This window comes from Panthera uncia, chromosome B1, assembly GCF_023721935.1.
Source record: "Panthera uncia isolate 11264 chromosome B1, Puncia_PCG_1.0, whole genome shotgun sequence".
NCBI classification, from domain to species: domain Eukaryota; kingdom Metazoa; phylum Chordata; class Mammalia; order Carnivora; family Felidae; genus Panthera; species Panthera uncia.
In genome coordinates this window covers 32289066-32316905 of record NC_064811.1, presented here as the reverse complement: position 1 = coordinate 32316905, position 27840 = coordinate 32289066, and the positions used below count along the sequence as shown (strand labels likewise).

At 38.0% G+C, this 27840-nt stretch overlaps 2 protein-coding genes and 1 long non-coding RNA gene across 4 annotated transcripts in view; 1 reads left to right on the top strand and 2 right to left on the bottom strand.

Annotated features, from left to right (window-relative positions):
• Positions 1-514: 514 nt before the first annotated feature.
• On the bottom strand, positions 515-27672 carry LOC125923594 (uncharacterized). 2 transcript variants are annotated; one of them, XR_007458092.1, is made up of 4 exons: positions 27549-27672; positions 25859-25961; positions 4389-4426; positions 515-1044 (listed from the first exon to the last, which is right to left on the bottom strand). It is a non-coding gene; the product is annotated as an uncharacterized LOC125923594 (long non-coding RNA). The 2 variants fall into 2 exon arrangements; XR_007458093.1 differs by lacking the exon at positions 27549-27672 and adding an exon at positions 26969-27541.
• Positions 14595-14931, bottom strand: LOC125923590 (small nuclear ribonucleoprotein G-like). The gene has a single exon (XM_049631990.1). The coding sequence runs from the start codon at positions 14848-14850 to the stop codon at positions 14620-14622; it is 231 nt and encodes a 76-aa protein (XP_049487947.1). The 5' UTR covers positions 14851-14931; the 3' UTR covers positions 14595-14619.
• SMIM14 (small integral membrane protein 14) overlaps positions 26023-27840 on the top strand; it is an 82437-nt gene continuing 80619 nt past the window's right edge. Inside the window, exon 1 of the mRNA XM_049631989.1 lies at positions 26023-26109. The gene's annotated coding sequence lies outside the window, so the exon portion shown is untranslated. The remainder of the gene's footprint in view (positions 26110-27840) is intronic.

Below are 27840 nucleotides of genomic sequence, written 5' to 3'. Positions count from 1 at the left end.
AGCGTCCGACTTTGGCTCAGGTCATGATCTCGCAGTTCATGGGTTCCAGCCCCGCGACGGGCTCTGTGCTGACAGCATAGAGCCTGGAGTCTGCTTCAGATTCTGTGTCTCCCTCTCTGTGTCCCTCCCCCACTCACGTTCAGTTTCTCTCTCTCTCTCTCTCAAAAATAAATAATAAGACATTTTTAAAAAAACAACTAAAAACTATTTTTTCCTAGGAAAACCACTAAAAGCATTTCCTGAGTACACTGGTGACTTCAGAAATGTTGCTTGAAGCATATTTACTATTAATATAACAAAAACAGTTAAAATGTAAAATCTTAGTTAAAAGTATTAGATGCCTGTCTGTTGCATTTGAAAAAGTCTGCCTTACATGATGTCAGTTTAGTGGTTCTCTTGTTACTTTTTTCCTCTCAGAATATGAGTTTAAATGTGTACCTTTTGGATACAAGAAAGAAAATCAAAGAATCCCTTCTTAGCTCTCAGTCTCTGTTTTACACATTTTTATTTTGCATTATTTTGTATTGTGCAGCATCTTGTCAAAATTTGTGTAGGCAGGGATTGTTTTGCTTTACTGAAGGGAAGTGGGCATTTGTTAAAATCCTCAGCATACTAGGAAATAGAAGGTAAGGACTTTTTGATTGGTTGATTATTTTATTAAGATTTAGTATATTAGTGCAATGCACAATTTACAGTTAACACTGGATGATGATGATGTTGAAGAAGAAGAAGAAGAAGAAGAAGAAGAAGAAGAAAGAAAGAAAGAAAAGAATGAATGAGTGAAGAATAAAAGAAAATACTTTATAAAAGTGGAAATTTAACTGATGTTGTGATTCATAGACATTATGCATAATGTATAGAAGAAGGGATAGTATGAATCCTTCATTTGAAGTAATCATTTTTGGTGATTAAAGTCTAGTGAGCTGCTTTTTGCTTTTCAGATAATCTTCCTCCATTGCTGCTACTAGTCCCTCTGCACAGTTCATTAAACTATGGTCTGAAGTCAGAAGGCTGGAGTGACTTTATGGTTCTCAGTTTCCTCATCTGTGAAAAGGTAATAATAATAATGTTACCTATTGCATTATTGTGAATTACATATTATACCTAACACACAGCACAAGAGCTGGCACATCAAAAATACTCAACTATTGCTGGCTAATGACCATCAGGTTTTATTTTAGACTGTCCCTGATGATCTATCTACTCTGCTTATAAGTAATTGGTGTACAGAGTCATTCATAATTTAATGGCAGTTGCCACTTATGTGATTTCCAGTATTTGGGTGGAGAACTATTTATCAAAGCCAAGGACTGTGTGTTCTTTTTCTGTGTCATGTTTATTCAGTCATTAAACAACCACAGTGTCTGTCTTACATTACTCAGTAGTCCTATGATTTAATTGTTGAAAATGATATCAGGTCCTAAATTATGTTTGAAAGTAGGGTCAGTCTTCCAGTAGGAAAAGCAGGCCTCCACCCATATAGATCATTCTGTTTGGGAAAACTGTGTCCTAGATTTTGTCCCTGGTTCAGATACAAATACATTGGTTTCAATAATTTGAGGGTAAGAGTTCTTTGCTTTCTCACTGTGCTTTCAAAATATTGTCAAAAGCTATCTCCTTTTCATTCTTATCTGCTGGACTAACCTGATCTCATGTTCACTCAAAACTTTTGCCCTAATCCTAGACAACTTATATTTAAGAACTGAAAATTTTTCATGGGAGGGTTTCCAAATTCATCCCATTTCAATTCATGTGGGATGCTACAAAATATTTCACTGAACATACCAATTTATTCATTAATACCTCTTAAATTTCCCCATTGTCTCATTTTAGACATTAACCATGGTGCCTTTAGCTTGGAGTTAGGGGAAACTCTGGGATTAGATGTTTAAATACCATAAAATCATTTTCTGGACTCTGATCATACTCTTGGCCAACCACAGTATGATATAATAGTAGTTGGAAGTTTAGTCAAGCATTTTAATTTCAAATAAACAGCTGTTTTGAGGATGGTTCTAATTGGAACTGGTACAGTTTTGACCCCCTCTTAAGTAGTAGGGTTCTGCAGTCAAAATATTCTGCTTATTATGTTTCCCCTAAATTAGGTAATATTACATCTTTTTGTCATCATTTATTTCCTTTCTTATTTTTTATTTTATTTTATTTTTTAAGTTCATCTATTTATTTTGAGAGAGAGAGAAAGGGAGGGAGAGAGAGAGCATGTACAGAAGCACGGAACTAGCTTCAGGGCTTGAACCCACTCTACTAATGGTGAGACCATGACCTGAGCCAAAATCAAGAATCAGACACTTAACCAATGCCAGCTAGGCATCTCTCATTTCTTATCCCTGATGATACCCTAAATGCATGCCCTGATTTTCTTAGAATATCTTTTGGGGAACTCCTGGAAGGCTCAGTCGGTTGAGTGGCTGACTCTTGGTTTTGCTCAGGTCATGATCTCACCATTGTGAGGCTGAGCCCTGAGTTGGCTGTAGGCTAAGCATGAAGCCTGTTTAAGATTCTCTCTTTCAGGGCACCTGGGTGGCTCAGTTGGTTAAGCGGCCAACTTCAGCTCAGGTCATGATCTCGCAGTCTGTGAGTTCGAGCCCCGCATCGGGCTCTGTGCTGACAGCTCGGAGCCTGGAGCCTGTTTCCGATTCTATGTCTCCTTCTCTCTGACCCTCCCCCATTCATGCTCTGTCTCTTTCTGTCTCAAAAGTAAATAAATGTTAAAAAAAAAATAAGATTCTCTCTTTCTCCTGCTTGTGCACTCTCTCTCACTGTCTCTCTCTTAAAAAAAAAAAAAAAGTATAGTTTTTAAGAATACTTTTAGTTAATGTGTAATATCTATACATGCACTATACATGCACTAACAGTAATAGTTAAACAGTGTTTTATTGCTTAAGAAGACTCACAAGTTTCAAAATGATGATCCTTACAAATTTACAGCCTATTTTAAAAAAAAGAATGTGTCGATGGCATTAAAATAAGGATTGCATCACAGCAAAGTTTCCTTCAATGTCAGGGGTCCAGAGAGGCCAGGGTAGGCTGCTTTGTTTGCCCTCCATAAGGGTTGAGACCAGATGAGGTTTCTCTCTCAGATCAGGAAACACAGATGTGTACACAGAATATCACGGAAGCAAAAGGTCCAAAATGGAATCTTAGGTGGAGTTTATTGCATTTTACTGGTCATGTAGATGTATTCCTGCTAAATAACCAGTCTCAATAGCAGAGCTGAGACCAGCTATAAAGCACTGGTCTCACTGATGTTAGTAATCCCTTGTTGACAAAGTGGTACAAATCACAAACTCCTCAGACCCATGGTTACAAAACAACACTATTAATCAATGTGTTTCATGCCTTGACCAGGGGGTCAGTGCGATGCAGGAACTTTAGCAAAACAGTTCAGGCTCATTTCTGCCCTGTTGGAATCAACTGTTGGAGTACAGTCCACCACCCTAATCTGTGGTCAAGACCTTTTTACAACAAAGCAATTATCCTTTTTATAGAAATTAACTTGCCTTAGAATTGAAAGTCATACATAGATTCTAGACATTTGCAATAATCAGTAAGGAGGTGATAGGAATTCAAGCAGAAACTAAACCACTAAATAATACCAGCATAAATTTTTATGCTGACTTTATAATTCTTCTGCTTCCCTAATCTAGAACTATCTGAACTTTATTTTTTTATTTTATTTTTTAAAATTTACATCCAAATTAGTTACCATATAGTGCAACAATGATTTCAGGAGTAGATTCCTTACTGCCCCTTACCTATTTAGCCCATCCCCCCTCTCACAAACCCTCCAGTAACCCTCAGTTTGTTCTCCATATTTATGAGTCTCTTCTGTTTTGTCCCCCTCCCTGTTTTTATATTATTTTTGTTTCCCTTCCCTTATGTTCATCTGTTTTGTCTCTTAAAGTCTTCATATGAGTGAAGTCATATGATTTTTGTCTTTCTCTGACTAATTTCACTTAGCCTAATACCCTCCAGTTCCATCCACGTAGTTGCAAATGGCAAGATTTCATTCTTTTTGATTGCCGAGTAATACTCCATTGTATATATATACCACATCTTCTTTACCCATTCATCCATCGAGGGACATTTGGGCTCTTTCCATACTTTGGCTATTGTCGATAGTGCTGCTATAAACATGGGGGTGCATGTGTCCCTTTGAAACAGCACACCTGTATCCCGTGGATAAATGCCTAGTAGTGCAATTGCTGGGTTGTAGGGTAGTTCTATTTTTAGTTTTTTGAGGAACCTCCATAATGTTTTCCAGAGTGGCTGCACCAGCTTGCATTCCCAAGAACTATCTGAACTTTAAAGTATACATCTGCTGAAACATTAATAACCATGATCAATCTATCATTAATCAAGTCTACCTCTTCTTAGTCCAATTTTCCTCTGTAGGAATAATGTCCTGTGAAACAAAAACCAAAGATATAGCCACATTAGTATTTTTTAATATAGTCATAGTTAGAACTCTCAACTTTATTCATTCATTTTGAGAAAGTAGACCACTCTCGGAAGGTTGTCTGTTTTTTTCTCTTCAGCTCATTTCCTGGCTCTTCAAAAGAGAGAAGGTTTTGGCAGGGTCCTTCAGCTAAGACAGAATATTATTCTCTCTAAGCCTCACTAGAATTGTTAGATTTCCCCCTGTTTTGTAAAAGGCATTTATTGGCTCCTTTCCCCTCAGCAATAATTTTACTTTTCTTTCATTAATCATTAATTTTAATCCAAACCTTTCTTCCTAAAATTCTCTCTGTCCCAGCCAGTAGGTTAGTCCATGTATCTGATAACAAGATGAGACATGTTTGGATTTGCCTTTCAGGCCGTTCCAAGTGTAGGGGATCAGACTAAGTAGAGAAAATGGGGCTATCCTGTCTCCTAGGCAACAAAACATTTGCAGAGTTAGTCTTATCTTCCAAAGTGGGGGAAGGGATAGTCTATCCCATCAATCTCGTTGAAATTCTTGCATTAGGTTTAAATTGGTAGACATTATCTTGTTTTAGATCATCGGCCTTGGGAGCCCTTAATTTTATATCCAGTCCGGGGATGAGCATCCCAGTTCGTTTGTTATGGACTGATTGTTTGTGTCCATTCCCACCCGCCAAATTTATTTCAAAACCCTCCCCTGGGGCACCTGGGTGGCTCAGTCGGTTAAGCCTCTGACTCTTGATCTCAGGTCAGGTCTTGATATCAGAGTTGTGAGTTTGAGTCCCGCATTGGGTTCCACACTGGGCATGGAACCTACTTAAAAACGAAAATGAAAACAAAAAGCCCTCCCTTCAATGTGATGGTACTGGGAGGTGGGGCCTTTGGGAAGTGATTAGGATTAGATGAGGGCTCCTTCCTCATAAATGGGATTAGTGCCTGTATAAAAATCATGAGGGAGATTATTGCTATCTGCTCTGTGCCTTGTGAGGATACAATGAGAAATCAGTAGTTTGCAAACTGGAAGAGGGCCCTCATTAGAATTCAAGCATGCTGACACTGTGATCTCTGACTTCGAGCCTCTAGAACTATGAGAAATAATTTCTGTTGTACATAAGCCACTCAGTGTATGTATTTTGTTATAACAGCCCAAACAGACTAAGACAGCATTAAAAAAGAAAATCGTCATAAACTATGGAAAGTTTGTCTTTGTTTCTCTATTATCCCCCCACTCTCTTTTCCCTACTTCCACTGTAAAAGCATAACAATTTGTCTAACAGAGACCCAACTTCAGTCTCCCTCATGTTAAGATGCAAAACACAAGTTAGTAAACAAATCCTTCAATCCATTGTCCTCCCTGCATCTTTTAAAGTAGTTGTTGTGTTTAGTCCAGTATAATTGCCTGTTAATCTACTCCTTAAGGGGGAAAAGGAATATGATAAGCCCAGTCCATTGAATGTGATGTTTCTTTGCCCATTGTTGTACCATGTGGGCAAAGAAGTGAGTACTTTGATCTGAAGAAATGTAACTAAGAGGGCCAAACTGATACAATATTCTTGTTCTAGCTTTTTGGTAGTTTTTTTTTAATGTTTATTTTATTTTAATTAATTAATCAATTTATTTATTCATTATTTTATTTTATTTTTAATATTTTATTTATTTATTTATTTATTTATAATATGAAATTTATTGTCAAATTGGTTTCCATACAACACCCAGTGCTCATCCCAACAGGTGCCCTCCTCAGTGTTCATCTCCCACCCTCCTCTCCCTCCCACCCCATTCATTTATTTCTGAGAGAGTGACAGAGAATGAGCAGGGGAGGGGCAGAGAGAAAAGGAGACATAGAATCCAAAGCAGGCTCCAGACTCTGAGCTGTCAGCACAGATGCGCTGGAACCCATGAACCATGAGATCATGACCTGAGCCAAGGTCAGATATTTAACCGACTGAGCCACCGAGGCACCCCAACTTTTTGGTAGTTTTAAAAACAGCAGCCTCAGTCACTAAGCATGCAAAACCAAATCCAGAATATGTATCAAGTTCTGTCAATATCCATCTAAGTTCCTGGAGCAATAGATAAAGGGTCAATATTATTTACTTGCCAGCTATGCAATGGACCTTCTCCCCTGGGAATACTTCCAAAGGCTAATTGTAAACAGAACTGTTATTAACAATCTGAGTTTCAGTGAAGGCCACTGGTCCATTTTATCATGTGGTCCATTGCTACATGGCTTGAGTTCCCTAATGTCAACTCATTTCATTGACCCACGTTGATTTGCATAAAGTTTCTTTGGTGAGCAGCAACATGTTTCACTTTTGTTTGTCTTTGGAACTTACATAAAGATTTTCAGAGTGGTACTCCTTTTATCATCCCACTTACTAGACCCATTCTGTCCCACTTACTAGACCAAATTGTGAATCTGCTGGTAATAGCCCAAGAGTCAGTATACACTCAAAGAGCAGGACTTCTTTTTGTATCCAATTCTACCACTGACAGGAATACCACATATAAATTAGCCCCCTGGACCCCTTGTTCTTCTCTTCTTTCACAAGAATTTTGCCGTTTACTGGACACTGGTGGGCCACTGCTTTCCATGATCTTTTATTCTGGAACTGCTACCAGTGAACCAGCTTGACTGCCTGATATCCTTGAATAATCAATCGGTTGAAATGAGGGACCCAATTCTGCAATAGCAGTAGGCAAGGCCTGGCTTAAGTAGCTCTAAAGATTCTCATTTTCCATCTCCAATTAGTGCTGGTCAAAGAGACAATTAATATATTATTCCTTTTTTTAAATTTAGTTTTTAAAATATTTTTTAATGTTTATTCATTTTTGAGAGAGACAGAGACAGAGCATGAGTTGGGGAGAGGCAGAGAGAGAGGGAGACACAGAATCTGAGGCAGGCTCCAGGCTCTGAGCTGTCAGTAGAGAGCCTGATGCGGGGCTTGGACTCATGAACCGCAAGATCGTGACCTGAGCCAAAGTCAGGCATTTAATTGATTGAGCCCCCCACTTTTTTTAAAAAAATATTTTTTTAATGTTTACTCATATTCCTTCTTAAATTTTACCTGGTAGGGATAGAAATTTCTATTAAAATTTTTATCTATGCCAATTATACATTAATGTAAAAAAATAGTTCTACAACATACATTTTAAAAATCACACATTCTAAATTTTAACCATATTTTAATTTTTATACCTTTTATAGTAGCATTCCATATCCCTTAAATTAATTCTATCACTCTCAGAGGCTGATTAGCAAGCCTAACTAGTATTGTACATTGTACTCCCGTATTCAGTAGACCTAAAAGTTTATTTTTTACCTCCAGGCCATTTTATCCAGTCTTGGTGTTCATCTGATATACTAAAACAGAACATGAGGGAAGATCCAAGTGATTATCTTGAGCTGAGTATTATAAGAAACATGAGCTCATACAAAAAAATGATTGGATAAAATACCCTCCAGACTAACATTTTTTAATTAGCGGTGAAGGTTGCATAGGCTAATTGACTCTTCATTTATTATACACTTAGATGTCTTACTGACAGGAAGGATTCTCAAAGATTGTCAGTGTGTAATGGTGTAACAAGATTTGACCAGAGAAACAGTACTACTGGAAATGATACAGGATTTGTTATAGAATTTGACTTTACACAACTGTGAAAACTGGTTAAGTAGTTTCTATATGGCTTTTACTTCTGTGTCTGGTGCTGGGCCTGAAGCCAGCATGGCAGGAAATCCAGATGGAAAAAATGAAGTGGGGAGGGGCAAAGATAAACTGGAACCCCTGAGGACAAGATGGAATCTGCTTAGGTCCCTTACCACCTCTAAGCCTTAACTTCAGTGATGCATTAACTAGCAACAGAAGCTAGTAAGTTATGAAGCTAAATGCGCAGCTTACCCAGGAGTCAGAGTTAGAGAAGCTAAAGGAAGAGATATTTGGGGCACCCAGATGGCTCAGTCAGTTAAGCGTCTGACTTCAGCTCAGGTCATGATCTCACAGTTTGTGAGTTTAAGCCCCGCGTCGGGCCCTGTGCTGACAGCTCAGAGCCTGGAGCCTGCTTCAGATTCTGTGTCTTCTCCTGTCTCTCTGCCCCTCCCATGTTCATGCTCTGCCTCTCTCTCTGTCTCTCAATAGCAAATAAACATTAAGAATTTTTTTTAATAAAAAAAAAAAATAGGGGCGCCTGGGTGGCTCAGTCGGTTAAGCGGCCGACTTCGGCTCAGGTCATGATCTCATGGTCCGTGAGTTCGAGCCCCGCGTCGGGCTCTGTGCTGACAGCTCAGAGCCTGGAGCCTGTTTCAGATTCTGTGTCTCCCTCTCTCTGACCCTCCCCTGTTCATGCTCTGTCTCTCCCTGTCTCAAAAATAAATAAACGTTTAAAAAAAAATTTTTTTTAAATCACATTGAGATAAGGCTTCATATCCAATAGGTGGCTAAAAAACAAAAGACAATAACAAGTTGGTAGAATTATGGTACAGGAATGTAGAATGTATGTGGAATGCATGGAACTCTCATACATTGCTGGTAGGATTGTAAAATGGTATAGTCATGTTGGAAGACAGTTTGATAGTTACTCAAAATGCTGAGCCTAAGGTTAGCCTAAAATTGCCCCAGCAATTCCACTGCTAGGCCAGAATAGGCAAATCCACAGAAACAGAAAGTATAGTAGTGGTTTCCTGGGGCAGGAAGAAGGAGGTGCATGGAAAGTGATTCTTAATGCTTATGTGGTTTCTTGTTGGAGTGATTAAAATGTTCTGAAAGTAGATAGTAGTACTGATTGCACAAATCTATGAATATACTAAAAAGTATAAATTGTGCACTTTATACATTAATGTATTGTATACTTTCGTAAAATTTGGTTAATATATCAAACCTCCTTCAGGTGGGCACCTTTGTGTGACTAGCACCATGAATGCCTAATAAACATGTATTTCATACGGCAAAAAAGGCATTTGGGCAGTGTTGTGATGGTAAACAATTGGCTGGAGGGGGTGGGAGTAGCCCTTGATTTGTAGCATTTGCCAATGTCCATGGTGTAAATATTCCTACTATGCCAACTTCAAGCTACTAGTGTGACATCACTGAAGTTGAAGCTGAGAAGAGATAGGCACAATTGATTCTCATTGGGAAGGAGAAAGTGTGAAGTGGCTCTGGCAACCACTAGCTATTGATAATGTAAGTTTAATAGGTACATGGAAAGAATAATAGATAGAGAATCAGAAATACAGGGCGCCTGGGTGGCTCAGTCAGTTAAGTGTCCGACTTTGGCTCAGGTCACGATCTCACGGTTCATGGTCTCTGTGTTGACAGTGCAGAACCTGCTTGGGATTCTCTCTCTCTCCCTCTATCTCTCTGCCCCTCCCCCACTTGCATATTTTCTCTCTCTCTCTCAAAATAAATAAACTTTATATAAAAAAAGAATCAGAAATGCACTGTCGCAACATGTACCTCCTGAAAGACTGTTGGGAACTTCTCAAACTTCTGATTTAGACACTGATCTTTAGACGTAATGCAGTATATTGAACTCTTGCTTGTTAGGGTGATCAGTAATGAACTCTTCACAGAAGAGCGAAAAGCAAAGTTAAATAAATTTAAAAATATCACGCATTGCTATGAAAAACACCCAAAAATAAATACATTTTTGAGGAAATACAAGTTACGGATCAATTTTTACAAAAGTAAAGGGAAAAATGTAATAAACAATAACAATGACTTAGTTTCAAAATCTATCAATACATGGTTAATCTGTACTGATAATGCTCTTTTTCTCACCTATACTACCATCCATTTTCCTCCTCCTGATTATTTTGCAAATTCCAGACATCATACTTCATCTATAATATTTTGTTATGTGTCTCTAAAAGAGCGCTATTTTTTTAAGATTTTATTTTTAAGTGATCTCTACACCCAACATGGGCCTCAAACTTACAACCCCGAGATCAAGAGTCACATGCTCCACTGACTGAGCCAGCCAGGCACCTCAAAGAACTCTATTTTTAACATAGTCACAGTAGGCTTACCATACAGAAAATATTAATATAAATTTCTTAATATCATAAGAAATCCAGTTAGTGTTCAGATTTTCCCGTTGTCTTATAATTTTTGACAGTTTTTTCAAATAAGGATTCAAATAAAGTGTATAAACTGTGATTGGTTCCATGGAATTTTTTTACAAAGGCTTTTTGTGCTCAAAGAATTTTGAAAAACTTTTTTTTGCACTAAAAATTTCAAATTAATATACAAGAATATATTGGCTTCAACAATATAGCACATGGCCACATTCACTACCCCTACTACCAGAAGTTTTTCAGTCAAATCCTAAACCTCTTATCATTTCATCTATAAATCATCATTGTGTATCTTTAAAATATAATAATATCTTAAAGTTTAACAAAAACCACAAAACTATTGTCATGTCTTAAAAAATATCAATATTTCTTTGATATTATTAAATACCCAGTTAGTGTTCATATTTTTCCAACTTTCCCCAAATTTTTTAGCAGTTGGTTTATTCAAGTCAACATCCAAATAAGGTTTACATATTAAATTAGCTTGTTGTCTCTTAAGTCTCTTTTTATCTATAGGTCTTTTTCATCTTTTTTTTAAGAAACATGATAGTTTGTCCTATAGAGTTTTGTATATTTTAGATTTTGCTGTTTATATCCTTGTGGTATTATTATATTTGATCTGATTCAGGTTAGGTTTTTTTTTCCCCCCAAAATACCTGAGGTAGTGATGTGTGTTCCTATTACATCTCAACAAGAGGCACAAATGTCTGGCTATTTCTCTTTTTGTGATATTAAGATTAATCAGTGGTTCAGGTTAATTAATTAGATGGTCAGCTTAAGTATTCTTTTTTTTTTAATGTTTATTTATTTATTTTTCAGAGAGAGAAAGAGCATGTGCATGAACAGGGGAAGGGCAGAGGGAGGAACACGGAGAAACCCAAGCAGGCTCTGCACTGTCAGCACAGAGCCTGATGCAGGGCTCGAACTCACGACCTGTGAGATCATGATCTGAGCCGAAATCAAGGGTCAGAAAATTAACTGACTGAGCCACCCAGGTGCTCTGGTCAGCTTAAGCATTCTATCAGCTTTTTATGTAAGGGTGTTAACAACCATTGATAATCACTGCCTATATCCATTATTTCACTGGAGGTTGCAAAAGGGTAATATTCTAACACTATCATTTCTTTTTTATTTTTTTAGCTGAAATTTTTTAGCTGAAATTTTCTCTATAGAGAAAATCTTTCTTTTACCAATGATTTATTCCAAGGTATAGTTAATTTGGTAAAGATAGGATAAATGCTTGATTCTTTCTAATTATTTAATATTTTCATGATGGGCTAGTTCCCTGGCATTTTTCAAAGGCAATCAAAGAAGTTAAAAACTTTTTATTATTATTATTATTATTATTATTAGAAGCATATGAACTTTAATACATTTGATATGTTGTAATCCAAATTATTTAGCTTTTTGATCTCAAATTGATCAAAAAATGACAAATCTGTGGGTCAGTGGTCAAGTTGGACCCTAAGTTTTTCTTCCTTCCTTCCTTCCTTCCTTCCTTCCTTCCTTCCTTTCTTTCTTCCTTCCTTCCCTTCCTTCCTTCCTACCTTTTTCTTCCTTCCTACATTTTCTTTCTTTCTTCTTTCTTTCTTTCTTTCTTTCTTTCTTTCTTTTTTTCTTTCTTTTGAGAGCAAGTGAGCCAGGGAGAGGAGCAGAGGGAGAGATAGAGAGAATCTTAGCCAGGCTCCACGCTCAGCACAGAGCTTGACTGTGGGACCAATCCTACACTACTAGGATCATGACTTGAGCCAAAGTCAAGAGTTTGACACTCAACTGATTGAGCCACCTTGGTGCCCCACTCCTAAGTTCTTTTAGTATGATTTTTGATAACTTTGGTGTAATAAGATGTTCATGCTCATCTTGCACTTTTCCTGTTCCAAACTTGCAAGGAACCCTGGTTCCTGTTAGTGGGAAATGATTTTCAGAGACCATAATCTAGGTGTTTGGGGTGCTCATTGCCACTGAGTTGGTTATTGCTTCTAAGCCTTTTCAGTGGTCTACAGATTTTTTTAATGTGCAATGGGGGGGGAGGGGGGAATCTGAGCAATAAGATTTAGTCTGAATAGAATAGGTGGAAATTAGAGATATGTCATCTTTCTACCATGTACCATCATTTTGTCTTTTTAAAGATGCATGAAATCTATTTTTTTATTAAAACATTTTTTAACATTTATTTATTATTGAGAGACAGAGCGAGACAGAACATGAGCATGGGAGGGGCAGAGAGAGGAGGAGACACAGAATCCGACGCAGGTTCCAGGCTCTGAGCTGTCAGCACAGAGCCCGACGTGGGGCTCGAACTCACGAGCGGTGAGATCGTGACCTGAGCCGAAGTCGGTCGCCCAACCGACTGATCCACCCAGGCATCCCAAGATGCATGAAATCTTTAAAAAAATCTTAATTAGCTTCAATGTTTCAGATTTATTTGGACTTGAAAAATGAATTAGAAATTATGAAATTACTTAGCCGACCTTAATATTTTAAAAAAATGTTTATTTATTTATTTATTTATTTTTTAAAATTTTTTAACGTTTTATTTAGTTTTGAGACAGTGAGAGACAGAGCATGAACAGGGGAGGGTCAGAGAGGGAGACACAGAATCTGAAACAGGCTCCAGGCTCTGAGCAGTCAGCACAGAGCCCGATGCGGGGCTCGAACTCACAGACTGCGAGCTCATGACCTGAGCTGAAGTTGGCCGCTTAACCAACTGAGCCACCCAGGCGCCCCTATTTATTTTTTTAATATATGAAATTTATTGTCAAATTGGTTTCCATACAATGTTTATTTATTTTTGAGAGAGAGCAAGCAAGTGGGGGAGGGGCAGAGAGAGAGGGAGACAAGATCTGAAACAGGCTCTGTGCTAACAGCAGGGAACCTGGTGTGGGCTCGAACTCACAAGCCTCGAGATCATGACCTGAGCTGAAGTTGGATACTTAACTGACTGAGCCACCCAGGCAACCCTGACCCTTAACATTTTAAACCACTTACAATAAACTTCGTGGATAGCAATTTTTCTATTAAAACATTTTTAAGTTATTATAGAAACAAGCTCTTCTGCTGTTAAGCCTCAGGCCACTTCTTAGCCTCAGACTAGCTAACTGTGCTCTCCTTTCCCTATTTTTTTTTTTTTTTACATTCCCCAGGGATTCATTTGGCTGTAATTTTCTTTTTAAAGGCCTTCCTCCAAGTACTGAGTGGAAAGAGGAATGAGAGAGTCTTTTGGAAATATTTTATATCTTGCTCTGGGTGGCAGTTATGTGAGTGTTCACATATGTAAAAATTCAAATTGTATACTTAGATTTTTTTTAACATTTATTTATTTTTGAAAGAGAGAGATAGAAAGCAAGTGGGGGAAGGGCAGAGAGAGAAAGAGACACAGAATCCGAAGCAGGTTCCAAGCTCTGAGCTGTCAGCACAGAGTCCGACGTGAGGCTCAAATCCACAAACCGGGAGATCATGAGCCAAAATCGGATGCTAAACCAACTGAGCCACCCAAGCACCCCTACCTAGGTTTTTATTTTATTTATTTATTTATTTATTTATTTATTTTTTTGTTTTTCTCTAGAGTTCTGTTTCTATTCTTGTATTCAAAAAATCTTCCCTGTTTATGTTCAAAATAAACAACTATATCGTTACTTCCTGTGTTTTACTTCAATTGCAGTATACTTGGAATATAGATGTACTTGGAAAAGTCAAGAGTACATCAAAACTACTACAAGAGTTTTGAAAATTACAGTTAACGTTTCAGAAGAAATCTGCTCAGGTTTGCAGGTTCTTTATCTTTCCATTAAAAGATGAAAAAAGGCCATCTTAGCCATGCTTCACATTTAATCAGATTCTTCAATATTAATGCATAAAAGCTTTGGAATAAATCAGTCTCAACCAGGAACAGTTTGTGTTAGAAAAAACTAGAGTAAAAGCTAACATTCAATTTTCCATGTTTGGAATGTCTGAGAAAGCATTTTTTGACTATTAAAAAAGTTTATTTAACAAAAAACTTCAATATGAAAATGCATGACCTGATTTTTATATTGTAGTAAAACAGGTGCTATAAAGGGGACACGTGGAAGCAGTTGGTTTCTTCTGGTGAACACACCCATTGTTTATACTAGTTCCAAGGCTTCTAATATGATGATACTATTTCCTCGAATTACCACCATTCCAATATTGTTCTGTTGCCCACTAGTTGCCATCTCCACACATTCATCTATCACAAAATTCATAAAGGGATCGAACCCCCGCAATATTCCTTGGACATGTCTGCCACCATTTAATTTCAATGATAATTTCTTGTCCATAAATTTTTTCAACTCGGGAGGGTGAGCTTTGCTCATGATGCTTACTCGGCGAGCTCAAAGATGCCTCCAAACGGAATTCGTGGAGTCCTTCACGCTCCCTACCTAGGTTTTTAATATGGATTCCCAGTTATCCCAGCACCAGCACTCCACACAGTGATTTGCTTTCAGGAGGCACTCAGTTTATTTGAACTGAACCATGATGTAATTCAAGTCTCAGCATAAAGACTTGACCTTCTGTAAGTGCTTGATAGGGATTTGTTATTGTTGATAGTGAGGACTACTCGTATATTCGGAACCATCTTCTGGGCCAAAAAAACATTTTGCCTAGAAGTTAGGTACATAATGCTTAACTAAAATTACAGTTACTCCAAATGAGTACTTTCTCATTTTGTTCTTGAGTTTGTTTGTTTGTTTGTTTGTTTGTTTTTAAGGATATTCCATAAATAATTTAATGGGAGATAAAATATGTAACCACTTTTGCCAACTATAGTCATGTCATAATGGCAATTAAATTTTATATTAAACATCATTCAATATCATAGGACAATGACATTTTTCCTGAGATTTTTACCTCAAAATGGAAGATTTGGTCAGGAAATGGAACATATCTTCTCTTACAATGGGTCAGTTTCCCTACTTTGGTGTTATCATCAAAATATTGGTTGCAGATAACTATGCTGTAATGTCTCTCACTTAACTTCCACCTATTCACTTCTTTTTTGTTTTTAAGTTTATTTATTTTTGAGAGGGAGAAAGAGAGCCTGGGGGAGGGGCAGAAAGAGACAGAGAGAGAGAGAGAGAATTCTAGGCAACCTCCATACTGTCAGTGCAGAGACCGACTTGAGGCTCAATCCCACAAACTGTGAGATCATGACCTGAGTCAAAATCAAGAATTGGACACTTAATGAACTGAGCCACCCAGGCACCCCTCCTTTTCTTTAAGTGAGCTTGCCCATGCCTCCTGCTCCAAGAGTTTGCTCACACATAATATTGCTCTTCAGTCCCTAGCCAACTGGACCAGGAGTAGATTATGTTAGGCTAATTGGTTTTTCTCTCCTCAGAATTTGGAATTGAATTTCTTTAGATTGCTTGAGCTGGAGATAATACATAGCCTGTGTGGGTATGTATTGCATGTGCATTTGTACAGGTGTGGTGATGGGGCAGTTGTCTAGGGCCCTGCTATACCATGTGGTAAAACTTGACTCTTGAGAAACTTGCCATTCTGAACAGTAGAAATACAGACTGCCCCATTACTCAGCTGACACTCCCTTCTCTCAGCTTTACCCACTTTCTCATGTCTTTTTTTAAATTTTAAAAATTTTATTTATGTATTTATTTTTAAGTAAACTCTATGCCCTATGTGGGACCTGAACTCATGACCTTGAGATCAAGACATGCATGTTCTACTGACTGAGCCAGCCAGGCACCCCTCTCATGTATCTTTTTCTTTTTTTTTAATGTTTATTTGCTTATTAATTTTGAGAGAGAGTGCAAGTAGGGGCGGGGCAGAGAGAGAGGGAGTGAGAGAATCCCAAGCAGGCTCTATCCCGATGTGGGGCCCCATCTCACAACCGTGAGATCACGACCTGAGCCGATACCAAGAGTCAGATGCTCAACCAACTGAACCACTCAGGTGCCCTTCATGTCTCTTCTTCTATTCCCTAGCAGTATCAGGTGACTGGCTTAGCAAGTTTTAGACCAGAGGCAATCACTGATTCTCAACTTATTGAAGCATGTAATGGTTCAGAGGGTTCAAACACCCTTACTTTATGAATGATTCTTTTGGTAACCTGGTCTTGAGGAAGGAGGAAATTCTCTACCCTCCCTCACAACGTAGGGAGAGATAATACCCTCTCTTTAGAATACTGTATTCCCTCCAAAATACAACTTTTATTGTTTCTGTCTTCTCTTATATGAGAAAGGGGGAAATGGTGGTGGTAGTGCGAATTTTCTCAACTAGTACCTCTCACTAGACCCAATGGGGGAGGGATAGACTCCAAAAGCTGATGCTTCCTCAAACACAGAATGGGATGTGGGAGGGTAATCTTTTTTTTTTTTTTTAAGTGATCTCTACACCCAATGTGGGGCTTGAATTCATGACCTTATGATCAAGAGTCCCATGCTCCACTGACCAGCCAGTTGTCCCAGGAGAGGGTAGTTTTTAGTACCATGTATTCTTAGCTGTGGGCTCAAAAACAGGACCCTATTTCACCTAAAATGAAATAATCCCTGACACAGACAATGAATTGAGTTGGATTCCTTCTAAATTCTGTTTCATAAAATTAAAGCAGAAGTGCAACATTTGTGGTAGAGACTTGCAAATACGTGTATAAGACTAATATTACAAATCATTCAGAATTGGTTGTTTTTTTTAATACTCTGGTTCATTACTATTTAATAGATTTTAATAGATATTATGTCATTTAATTAAATGCCCAGGATGTTGCTGACCCATAATCCTATGGGATTGAGACCATGAACATTCCAGACCATCCCTGATATCCCAGTTTACTTTCCTATGATCTTTCCTTCTCAAGGCACACAGCCTCCTTCCCAGAGCCACAGGATTTCTAGTCATAGCTGATCCTAGACTAAAGCCTAGTTCAGGAAAGGAACATCTTTTCACCTATTTTAATCTCCCATTAATTTGACATTTAGGTTCTTAAAAAGCACAATTTCATTTGGAATGAGCTTCAGGATTTTTGTACCATCTGCATGCCTACCTTTATTTATCTTTGTTACATATAAGAAGAGTGCATTTTAAAATTTAAAGTGCATAGTATGATGTTGATTTTCACTAGCAAGGGAAAGTTAAATAGGTGGCCATGGAAGGGGCCCAGTGGAATTCCTGCACTTCTTGACCCTTCCCTGATTCTGTTTCTTCCTCTTTATAATTTTTATAATCTTTGCTAGTGTGGTATTTTGGAATATGGCTGAAGCTAAAAGTCTGTGGATTTAGTTAGACAAAGAGATAATAGCCAGGAATAGAAAGAGGCACTTACAATCCTCCTGTAATGCTTGGGGTCCCTTCAAGATTTATAATTCTACATAACACATTAGGAGAAAGAATATCCCATTAGCAGAAGATGCTATCTTTTACAATTTAAAGAGGCTGAAATACTTTTGTGACTGAAATATTTAACTCCAGTTAGGTGGAGATTGGGGAATAAAAACAGACATAGCTAAATAACTGTCAGAACTCAATAATCTTTAGTTTGCTTTTTTAAAATTTTTTATTTTGAGAGAGAGAGGAGAGGGAGAGAGAAAAATCCCAAGCAGGCTCCAGGCTGATAGTTTGGAGTCTGACATGAAGCTTGATCTCACAAATCATGAGATCATGATCTGAGCCGAAATCAGGAGTCAGATGCTCAGCCGACTGAACCACACAGATGCTCTTCTAGTTTTATTTATGTGTATATGTTTAATGTGTTCCAGAGAATGAAATAAGTAATATCTTTTATTTTTTTAAGATTTTATTTTTAAGTAATCTCTACACCCAGTGTGTGACTTGAATCCGCAACCCCAAGATTGAGAATTGCATGCTCTACCAACTGAGCCAGCCAGATGCCCCTAAGTAATATCTTCTAAAAGGAAGAAATGTGAGGGGATTCTATCCCCCACCCCTTCTCTGTCTCTCTTCCACTTGCTCTCTCTCTCTCTCTCTCTGTATGTCTCTCAAAATAAAAACCTATTTTTTTTTAAAGGAAGAAATGTAAAAGGGCAAAGGGCAACCATACTGAAGCTATCACACTGCTTCTCCACACTTATTAAACATTATCCACACTTACTTAAACATTATCTGCAAGGTTAGAGGACAAATAGTTTACCTTTAATTTTCTTCACCCTAAATGCCTTTCTTTTTCAAATTTCTACTCAAGAAACTTTGATCTTTTCCTTCATCAGATCCCCTTCTTCCATATCTATTACACAAAAATTTGAAAAACCATTCTAGAAATTTTATGTTAATTTTATTACTTTCTAAAAAATTAGCAAATAGATTACTATTAATTATTATATAGAAAAAAATGAACATACAAAATCTTGTTTGGTTCTCTTTGCAGTTTTTTTCTTTTTTGAGAGAGAGAGAGAGCAAGAGAGCATGTGTGCACACAAGCAGGGGAGGGGCAGAGGGAGAGAGAGAATCTTAAGCAGGCTCCATGCCCCACACAGGGTCCAAGGCGGGGGGCTTGATCCCACAATCTGAGCCAAAATCAAGAGTCAGACGCTTAACTGACTGAGCCACCCAGGCACTCCTCCCTTTGCAGTTTTAAATTACGAAGATACAACTCATGTTCTCTATCTGAGGAAATAGCATGATAGTAATGAAACAGCAAACTCTTCAAAATATGAGTAATTTGATTTATTCTGATGACTATAAAAGTGAATAGACTTTCTCAAGATCTAATTCTCTTGAATTTAAGTTGTATAAAACTATCTTCAACTGGCTAACATTAAGGTTTTACACTTGAGTAATAAAACAGCTCTAATGTGAATTTGCAGTGCCTCATTAACTTTCAAAAAACTGTAGAAGCATTGTTGACCAAAATTAATCCCAAGTAAATTAAGAGTTTACATATAAAAAATAATTGAGAATTTAGAAGAAATTAGAAATAAATACATTAAATGTCTGGATCTGTATTTTTCTTTGTAGGCCACATGATTTTCATATTCATAAATGTGCCCCTAGTGACCAACACACAGTAGGTATTTATTCAACAAACATCTGCTGAACTGAATATAACCTAGGCTTAGAAGAAAAAAAACCTTAAAGGAAACTAGGAAATATTTTACTAAATTTTTAAAATTTAATTTCAGCACATTAAAAATTATAGTTACTAAAAAGCAACTGTAAAACATTGGAAGCAAATATGGTAAAGAGTAGAGATCTTTCTTAAATATTTCATACAAATTGCTAAAACATAAAAATATAAACCTCTCTGAACTTCAAGTTATCTCAGGCATTTTAACAGTTTGTAAACTGTTTTAATAGATTCAAAACCTTTACATCTGAGATAAAACCTCAGTCTCAAACACTGTTTGGAATGAATGGATTAATCTTAAGAACAAAGCCCAATACTCTCAGAATATTAATATTAAAAAACATAGTAAATCTTTTTTTAGTGTTTATTTATTTTGAGAGAGAGAGAGAGCACAAGGAGGGGAGGGGCAGGGAGAGAGGGAGAGAGAGAATCCCAAGCAGATGCAGGGCTCAAATCCATAAATCATGAGATCATGACCTGAGCCGTAGTCAAGGGTCAGATGCTTAACTGACTTAGCCACCCAGGCACCCCAAAACACGATAATTCTCAATATGCTTAGTTCAGACTGTAGTTCAACTGCTGATATATTTTTAAAATCTCAAACGTGATATGATCAGGAATGATCTCATTTCCTAACACAACCATCTTTACTTTTTAATATTCCCTTTTTTAGTATTAATATTCTTTACCCAGGTGTAATCATAATGTGCATGTTGTGTCATTTTCCGCTTTAACAATAAATAGGTTCCTAAGCATTTTCCCATATGCTGTATGGCAGTCATAATTAAAAATTCATTAAAGAGGGGCACCCAGGTGGCTCAGTTGGTTAAGCATCTGACTCTTGATTTTGGCTCAGGTCACAATCTCACAGTTCAAGACATCAAGTCCTATGTCAGGCTCTGCACTGACAGTGTGGAGCCTGCTTAAGATTCTCTCTCTCCCTCTCTCTCTACCCCTACCTCACTCATGCTCTCTCTCTCTCTCTCTCTCAAAATAAATAAATAAACTTAAAAAATTAATTAATGACTTCAACACTGTACTGGAAGTCCTAGCCAAAGCTGTTAGGCTAGAAAAGTAAATAAAAGGCATCCAAATTGGAAAGGAAGTAAAATTATCTCTGTTTGTAGATGATATAATCTTATATGTAGAAAACCCTGAAGATTCCACAAAAAACCTGTTAGAACTAATAAATTCAGCAAAGTTGCAAGATACAAAATCACCACTCAAAAATCAGTTGCATTCCTACATACTAACAATGAACAATTGGAAAGAAAAATTAAGAAAACAATTCCATTTATAATAGCATCAAAAATGTTTAGGAATAAACTTAATTAAGGAAGTGAAAAACGAATACACTGAAAACTAGAAAACATTGCTGAAAGAAATTAAAGAAAAAATAAATGAAAATACATCTATCCCGTGTTCATGGATTGGAAGATTTTATATTATTAAGATGTCAGTACTATCTAAACTAATCTACATATCAACACACTCCATGTCAAAATCTCAATGACATTTTTTTCAGAAATAGAAAAATCATGCCTAAAATTCATATGGAATCTCAAGGGACCCTGAATAGTCAAAACAATCTTAAAATAAGAAGAAGGGGCACCTGGGTGGCTCAGTTGGTTGAGTGTCCAGCTTTAGGTCAGGTCATGATCTCGTGGTCCGTGAGTTTGAGCCCCGCATCAGGCTCTGTGCTGACAGCTCAGAGCCTCGAGCCTGCTTTGATTCTCTGTCTCCCTCTCTCTCTGCACCTCCCTTGCTTGTGTGCTCTCTCTCAAAAACAAATATTTTATTTATTTTTTAATTTTTTTTAACGTTTATTTTTGAGACAGAGCCTGTTTCAGATTCTGTGTCTCCCTCTGTCTGCCCCTCCCCCATTCATGCTCTGTCTCTCTCTCTCTCTCTCTCTCTCTGTCAAAAATAAATAAACTTTAAAAAAAATAAGAAAAAAGTTGAAGGTCTCACATTTCTGGATTTCAAAACCTACTCTAGAGCCATAGTAATTGTAATCAAAACAGTGTGGTACTGGCATAAAAACAGATACACACACACACACACACACGTGATAGTATTCTATCCCAGAAATAAACATTCATGTATATGGTCAGATGATTTTTGACAAGAGTATCCAGATCATTCAATGGGGAAAGAACAATCTCATCAACAAATGGTGCTCAGAAAAATAGATATCCAAATACAGAGGAATGAAGTAGAACCTTACCTTACACTGTATAGAAACATCAGCTGAAAATTGATCAAAGATTTAAATTGAGTAGCTAAAACTATTTATATAACTCTTAGAGAAAACCAGGTAGGGGCACCTGGGTGGCTTGGTTAGTTAAGCATCTGATATTGGCTCAGGTCATGATCTCATGGTTTAGGAGTTCAAGCTCTGCATCAGGCTCTGTGCTGACAGCTCAGAGCCTCGAGCCTGCTTTGATTCTCTGTCTCCCTCTCTCTCTGCACCTCCCTTGCTTGTGTGCTCTCTCTCAAAAACAAATATTTTAATTTTTAAAAAAATTTTTTTAACGTTTATTTTTGAGACAGAGAGAGACAGAGCATGAATGGGGGAGGGTCAGAGAGAGAGAGACACAGAATCTGAAACAGGCTCCAGGCTCTGAGCTGTCAGCACAGAGCCCGACGTGGGGCTCGAACTCATGGACCGCAAGACCATGACCTGAGCCAAAGTCGGCCACTTAACCAACTGAGCCACCCAGGTGCCCCAAAAACAAATATTTTTAAAAAAGAGAAGAAAACTGGGGAAAAACTTCATGACATTGGATTTGGCAGCGATTTCTTGGATATGACACCAAAAACACAGGCATTTCAAAGAAAAAAAATAGATAAATTGGACTTTATCAAAATTTAAAACTTTTGTGTAAAGGACACTGTCAATAGAGTGAAAAGGCAACCCATGGTATGAAAGAAAATATTTGCAAATTATATATCTAATAAGGGATTAATATCCTGAATATATAAACAACTCCTACAACTCAAAAACAACAAAAAAAGAACCACCCAGTTAAAAATTGGGCAAACTACTTGAATAGACATTTCTCTAAAGAAGATATATACAAATTGCCAATAAGCACATGAAAAGATTTTCAACATCACTGTCAGGATAATGCAAATCAAAACCATAATGATATACCACCTCACACCCATTAGGATGGCTGATATGGAAAAAAAAAAAAAGAAACTGACAAGTGTTGGTGAGGATGTGGAGAAACTGGAACGCTTATACACTGCTGGTAGGAATGTAAAAGTGTGTAGCTACTGTGGAAAACAGTATGATGGCTCCTCAAAATATTAAATATAGAATAACCATATGCTCCAGCAATTTCGCTTCTGGGTATATGTCTAAAAGAATTGAAAGCAGAGACTTGAATAGATATTTGTACTTCCATGTTCATAGCAGTTTTACAATAAGCCAAAAGGTGGAAGCAACCCAAGTTTTGTTGTTGTCGTTGCTGTTGCTTTGTCTCTTTAGGGAGAGAGAGAGAGAAAGCACAAGCAAGGGAGAGAGACATTTTGGGGGGGGGGCAGAGAGAGAGAGAGAGAGAGAGAGAGAGAGAATCCCAAGCATGTTCCACACTCAGCACAGACTCCGACGTGGGGCCTGATCCCATAAGCCTGAGACCAAAATTGAGACCAAAATTAAGAATCAGACACTCAACTCAGTGAGCCACCCAGATGCCCCAGAAGCAACCCAAGTTTTTATCAATGGATGAATGAACAAACAAAATGTGGTATATACATATGATGAAATATTATTATTCAGCCTTAAAAAGGGAGGAAATTCTATATGCTACAACATGGATGACCTTAATTATGCTAACTGAAAGAAGTCAGTCACAAAAGGACATTTTCATTTATTTTAAGTGATGATTCATTTATTCATTTATGATTCATTTATTTTAAGTTTTATTTAAGTAATTTCTACACCTTACATGGGGCTTGAACTCACAACCCTGAGATCAAGAGTCACATGTTCTTCTGACTGAGCCAGCCAGGAACAACCCTGTATGATTCATTTATATGAAGTGCCAAGAGTAGTCAAATTTACAGAGATAGAAAGTGGAATGGTGGTTGCCAGGGACTGGGAGAAGGGGGAATGGGGAATTAGTGTTAACAGGCAGAGTTTTAATTGGGAAAGATGAAAAAGTTCTGGAGATTGACGTTGGTGATTGTTGCACAACATGAATGTATTTAATGCCATAGAACTGTGTAACCAAAAGTGGTTAAAATAGTAAATTTCATGCTATATATGTGTAACCACTCTTTATGGATTAAATTAGGTCTCCTCAGATTCATGTGTTGAAGCCCAAACACCCAGTGTGACTATATTTGGAGATAGGGCCTATAAGGAAGTAATTAAAGGTAAATGAGGTCATAAGGGTGAGCCCTAATTCAATAGCATTAGCGTCCTTATAAGAAGAAGAGATATCAGGAGAGCCTATGCACAGAAGAAAGGCCATGTGAGGACACAGCCAGGTGGTGGCCGTTTGTAAGTCAGGAAGAGAGGTCTCGCCAAAAACCAAACCTGTGGGCACCTTGATCTTGGATTTCCTACCACCAGAACTTTGAGAAAATAAATTTCTGTCGTTTGAGCCATTTAGTTTGTGGTATTCTGCTATGGCAGCCTGTGCAGACTAATACAACCACACACACACACACAAAAAAAGTGAAAAAAATTAGTAATGTTTTTCATTGCAAAAATAATATATGGCTATGTAAAAATTCAAACCATACAAAAGGGTAAAAAGTCATAAGGAAGTCTCTCATCACTTCCTCCTCTCCACCCTCCTTCCCTGTCCCCAGTAATCAATGTCAGTAGTTTTAGGAATATCTTCCAGAATGCTTTTATGAATATATAAAGCACGTATTATTTACAAACACTTTCTTCTTCTAGATCAAGAATCAAACTAGGGTCTGGTTCAGAAAGGGAAGAAATTTTCAAGTTTGTCAATCCCGAACATATAATTTAACATATTCATCCATTCCATCCCATGTTTAGATTATTTTTAGATTTTTTTTCTCCATCATACAAAATGTGATTAACTTTCTTAAAATCTTTCTTTTTAAATTATTTCTATCCTCAAGTTTCTTAGATCGTAACACACAATGTAACAAGGTTATCCTTTCCATTACCATTGTTCACAAAGGTTATTTCCATATTTTTATTTCCATCATATAAATGTAATTAATATCTTCATAATCTTACTTTTAAATTATTTAAGTTCCTAATAGTGAAATTGAGCCAATTTTTTTTAGAACTTCATATATATCGCCAAATTGATTTCCAAAAAGCTAACTGCCAACTTAAGTTTCTACTAGTAGTATTAATAGTACAAATATTAGATACTCCTATTTAAAAATATCTCCAGGGATGCCTAACTGGCTTGGTCGGTGGAGCATGTGACTCTTGATCTTAGGGTTGTTGTGAGTTCAAGTCCCACGTTGGGTGTAGAGATTACTGAGACATAAAAAACCTTAAAAAAAAAGTCTCATAAGGTAATAGTTAAAAAAGGAAAGCTTACTTTAATTTGCATTTTTGATGAGATTGAAGATTTTTTTTTTTTTCAACGTTTTTTATTTATTTTTGGGACAGAGAGAGACAGAGCATGAATGGGGGAGGGGCAGAGAGAGAGGGAGACACAGAATCGGAAACAGGCTCCAAGCTCCGAGCCATCAGCCCAGAGCCTGACGCGGGGCTCGAACTCACGGACGGCGAGATCGTGACCTGGCTGAAGTCGGACGCTTAACCGACTGCGCCACCCAGGCGCCCCGAGATTGAAGATTTTCAAATATTAGTTGTTTGTATCTCCATTTGTGTGTAAGCCATCAGTTCATACTCTACACCTACACAAGTATTGGAGACAAGTAATATCTTCCTTATTAATTTGTATGAGTCCTTCATATATTATGGTGTTACTCCCTTATCAATATTTATTTCCAGTATTTTCCAAGGGGTATGTCTTCTATGGGCCATTCAACAAATATTTATTCAGTATCTACTATGTTCCATGTACTGTGTAAGGATTCTGTTATTCTTCAAATTACATATAGAATTACACATGCACTTTTTTTTCCTATTGTTTAAAGTTTAGAAAGGTTGAACTTTATGATTGGACAAACAACCATATAAGATCCCGAATCACTGTCTGTGGGTAAAGCTGGCCCTTTCTATCTCTCATGAGATTACAAGTAGATGCTGGGCAAGGATGCAGTCATCCAATGCTTGACTAGGGTTACAAGATCAGCCCAAAGTAGCTCACTCACATGGCTGGTTGGTGTGGTTGTCGATGGAGGCTTTTGTTCCTCTCCACATGTTCCCTTCATAGAGGTGCTTGAGTGGAGTGGTGTGTAGACTAGCTTCCCCTATGGCACACAAACCAAAAGAATGAGGTGGAAAGCTGCAATCAGTGCCTTTATGACCTAGCCTCAGAAGTCACATGCCTTCAGCTGTATTCTATGGATCAGCTTAGTCCTGAATCAAAAGTGCTGGAGGCGGACTACATTTACAGAGGTGAGAATCATTGGAGTTTACCTTGGAAGCTACCTACCAAGGATCCTAACATCTTGATTTTTCCTGTAGTTTACTTTATTAAAGCAAATATTGATAATTTTGCAACAACCCATATGATTCTAGTTATGACATACTGTTGTTTTAAACACAGCTGTGTTTGCAAACACATCTGTGCACAGGAGTGCTCTCAAGCATATAAGACTTTTTTTAAAAATGTTTATTTATATTTGAGAGAGAGAGAGAGCAGGGGAGGGGCAGAGAGTGAGGGAGACACAGAACCTGAAGCAGGTTCCAGGCTCCGAGCTGTCAGCACAGAGCCCCATGCAGGGCTCCAACCCATAAGCAGTGAGATCATGACCTGAGACAAAATCGGATGTTCAACCTTAACCAACTGAGCCACCCGGGCGCCCAAAGACTTTGTTCCACAAATTAAAGTTCCACAAATTCAAGATCCTTTGCTATAGCAACATGAACTTCATTAGGGCCTTAGATTCCACCTCAAGCTCTCTAAATTTGAGTAGAGTTCAAGATGTCAGATTAAGGGCCAAGAAGTTTGACTTCTATTTACTTGTAATCTGTTAATTAACTAGTAAACACTTTTTTTTTTTTACCAGAAACCTTAAATTATTTAGAAATCTTTAGCTGTGTAAAGATTTACACATGAAAAATATCTTTCAGATTATATTACTAATTTGCTAAAGGTGACTCAATCAGTTGAAATGATTTACTGAGTAGCTGGGTAGAAATTCGTTAAGGTCACTAAATCAGGGTAAGGAAAACAGTTTCTTAGTAGTTTTCACCGCTTCTGGAGGATAGGCAGAGAGGATCTGCCTTTGTGAAATCTTTGTTTGCAACTTACACTTTTACTTGCCACTGGTCCTGTTCTAATTAAAGTTTGTTAATTCCTGGGCCTAAGAAACAATAGGGTAGCTGTAAGTTTTGCCAAATTGGGAAATTTCCGGGGCCCCAAAGGTTTAGCTGGTAGACTAAGAAGGCCAGAATGGGAGAGCAGGAAGCACCAACTTGGTCCAAAAATAACTAGGGTTCTTACTCCCCTAATAGTATTCCTGCAATTAAAGCTTAGGGGTGCCGCCCAACAATGCTTACCCCCTCCCTGTTCACTGTCTCCCGACCCGCAAGTCATCGATGGTGACATAGTCTCTTTTTCTAAGCTTAATTTTAGACAGCTTTCCGGGTGCAAAAACATTAGGGGAGGGTAAAGAAGATCAATAACTGCTACATCTGACATACTTTTGTGCATCAGACTAAATACTCATCTCCTAATTTTCACTCGGGCCTGAGTGATAAAAAAAATAAAAATCTCTACTGAGGTACCCTTTCTCAGCACCCGTGAACTTGAGCCCACCTCTACTTCTACCCTCGCAATTCTAAGGACTCGGGTCAGAGAAAGCCACCAGCTCAGACAAAGGGAAACGCACAGCAAAAGACGTTGTCCACCAAAGACAAAACAGAGGCTACGCTGGTCAGTTAAACAAACCGGGGCCTCGCCCTCCTCACTTCACAGCGCTCGGCCCCACCCCTCCCAACCGGAACTGCAACCCCCGCGCCGTGCGCCCCCACGAATAGCGTGTCGTTCGCGCCCGCCCCGCCTCCTCCAACGCACTGGGCAGGCGCGGGGTGCGCGCATGCTCCGCAGGCGGGCTGCTGGGGTCTCGAGTCGCTGCAATCTGTTGCGCCGCCGCCCGCGGGAGCCGGCAGATCCGGGTCTCG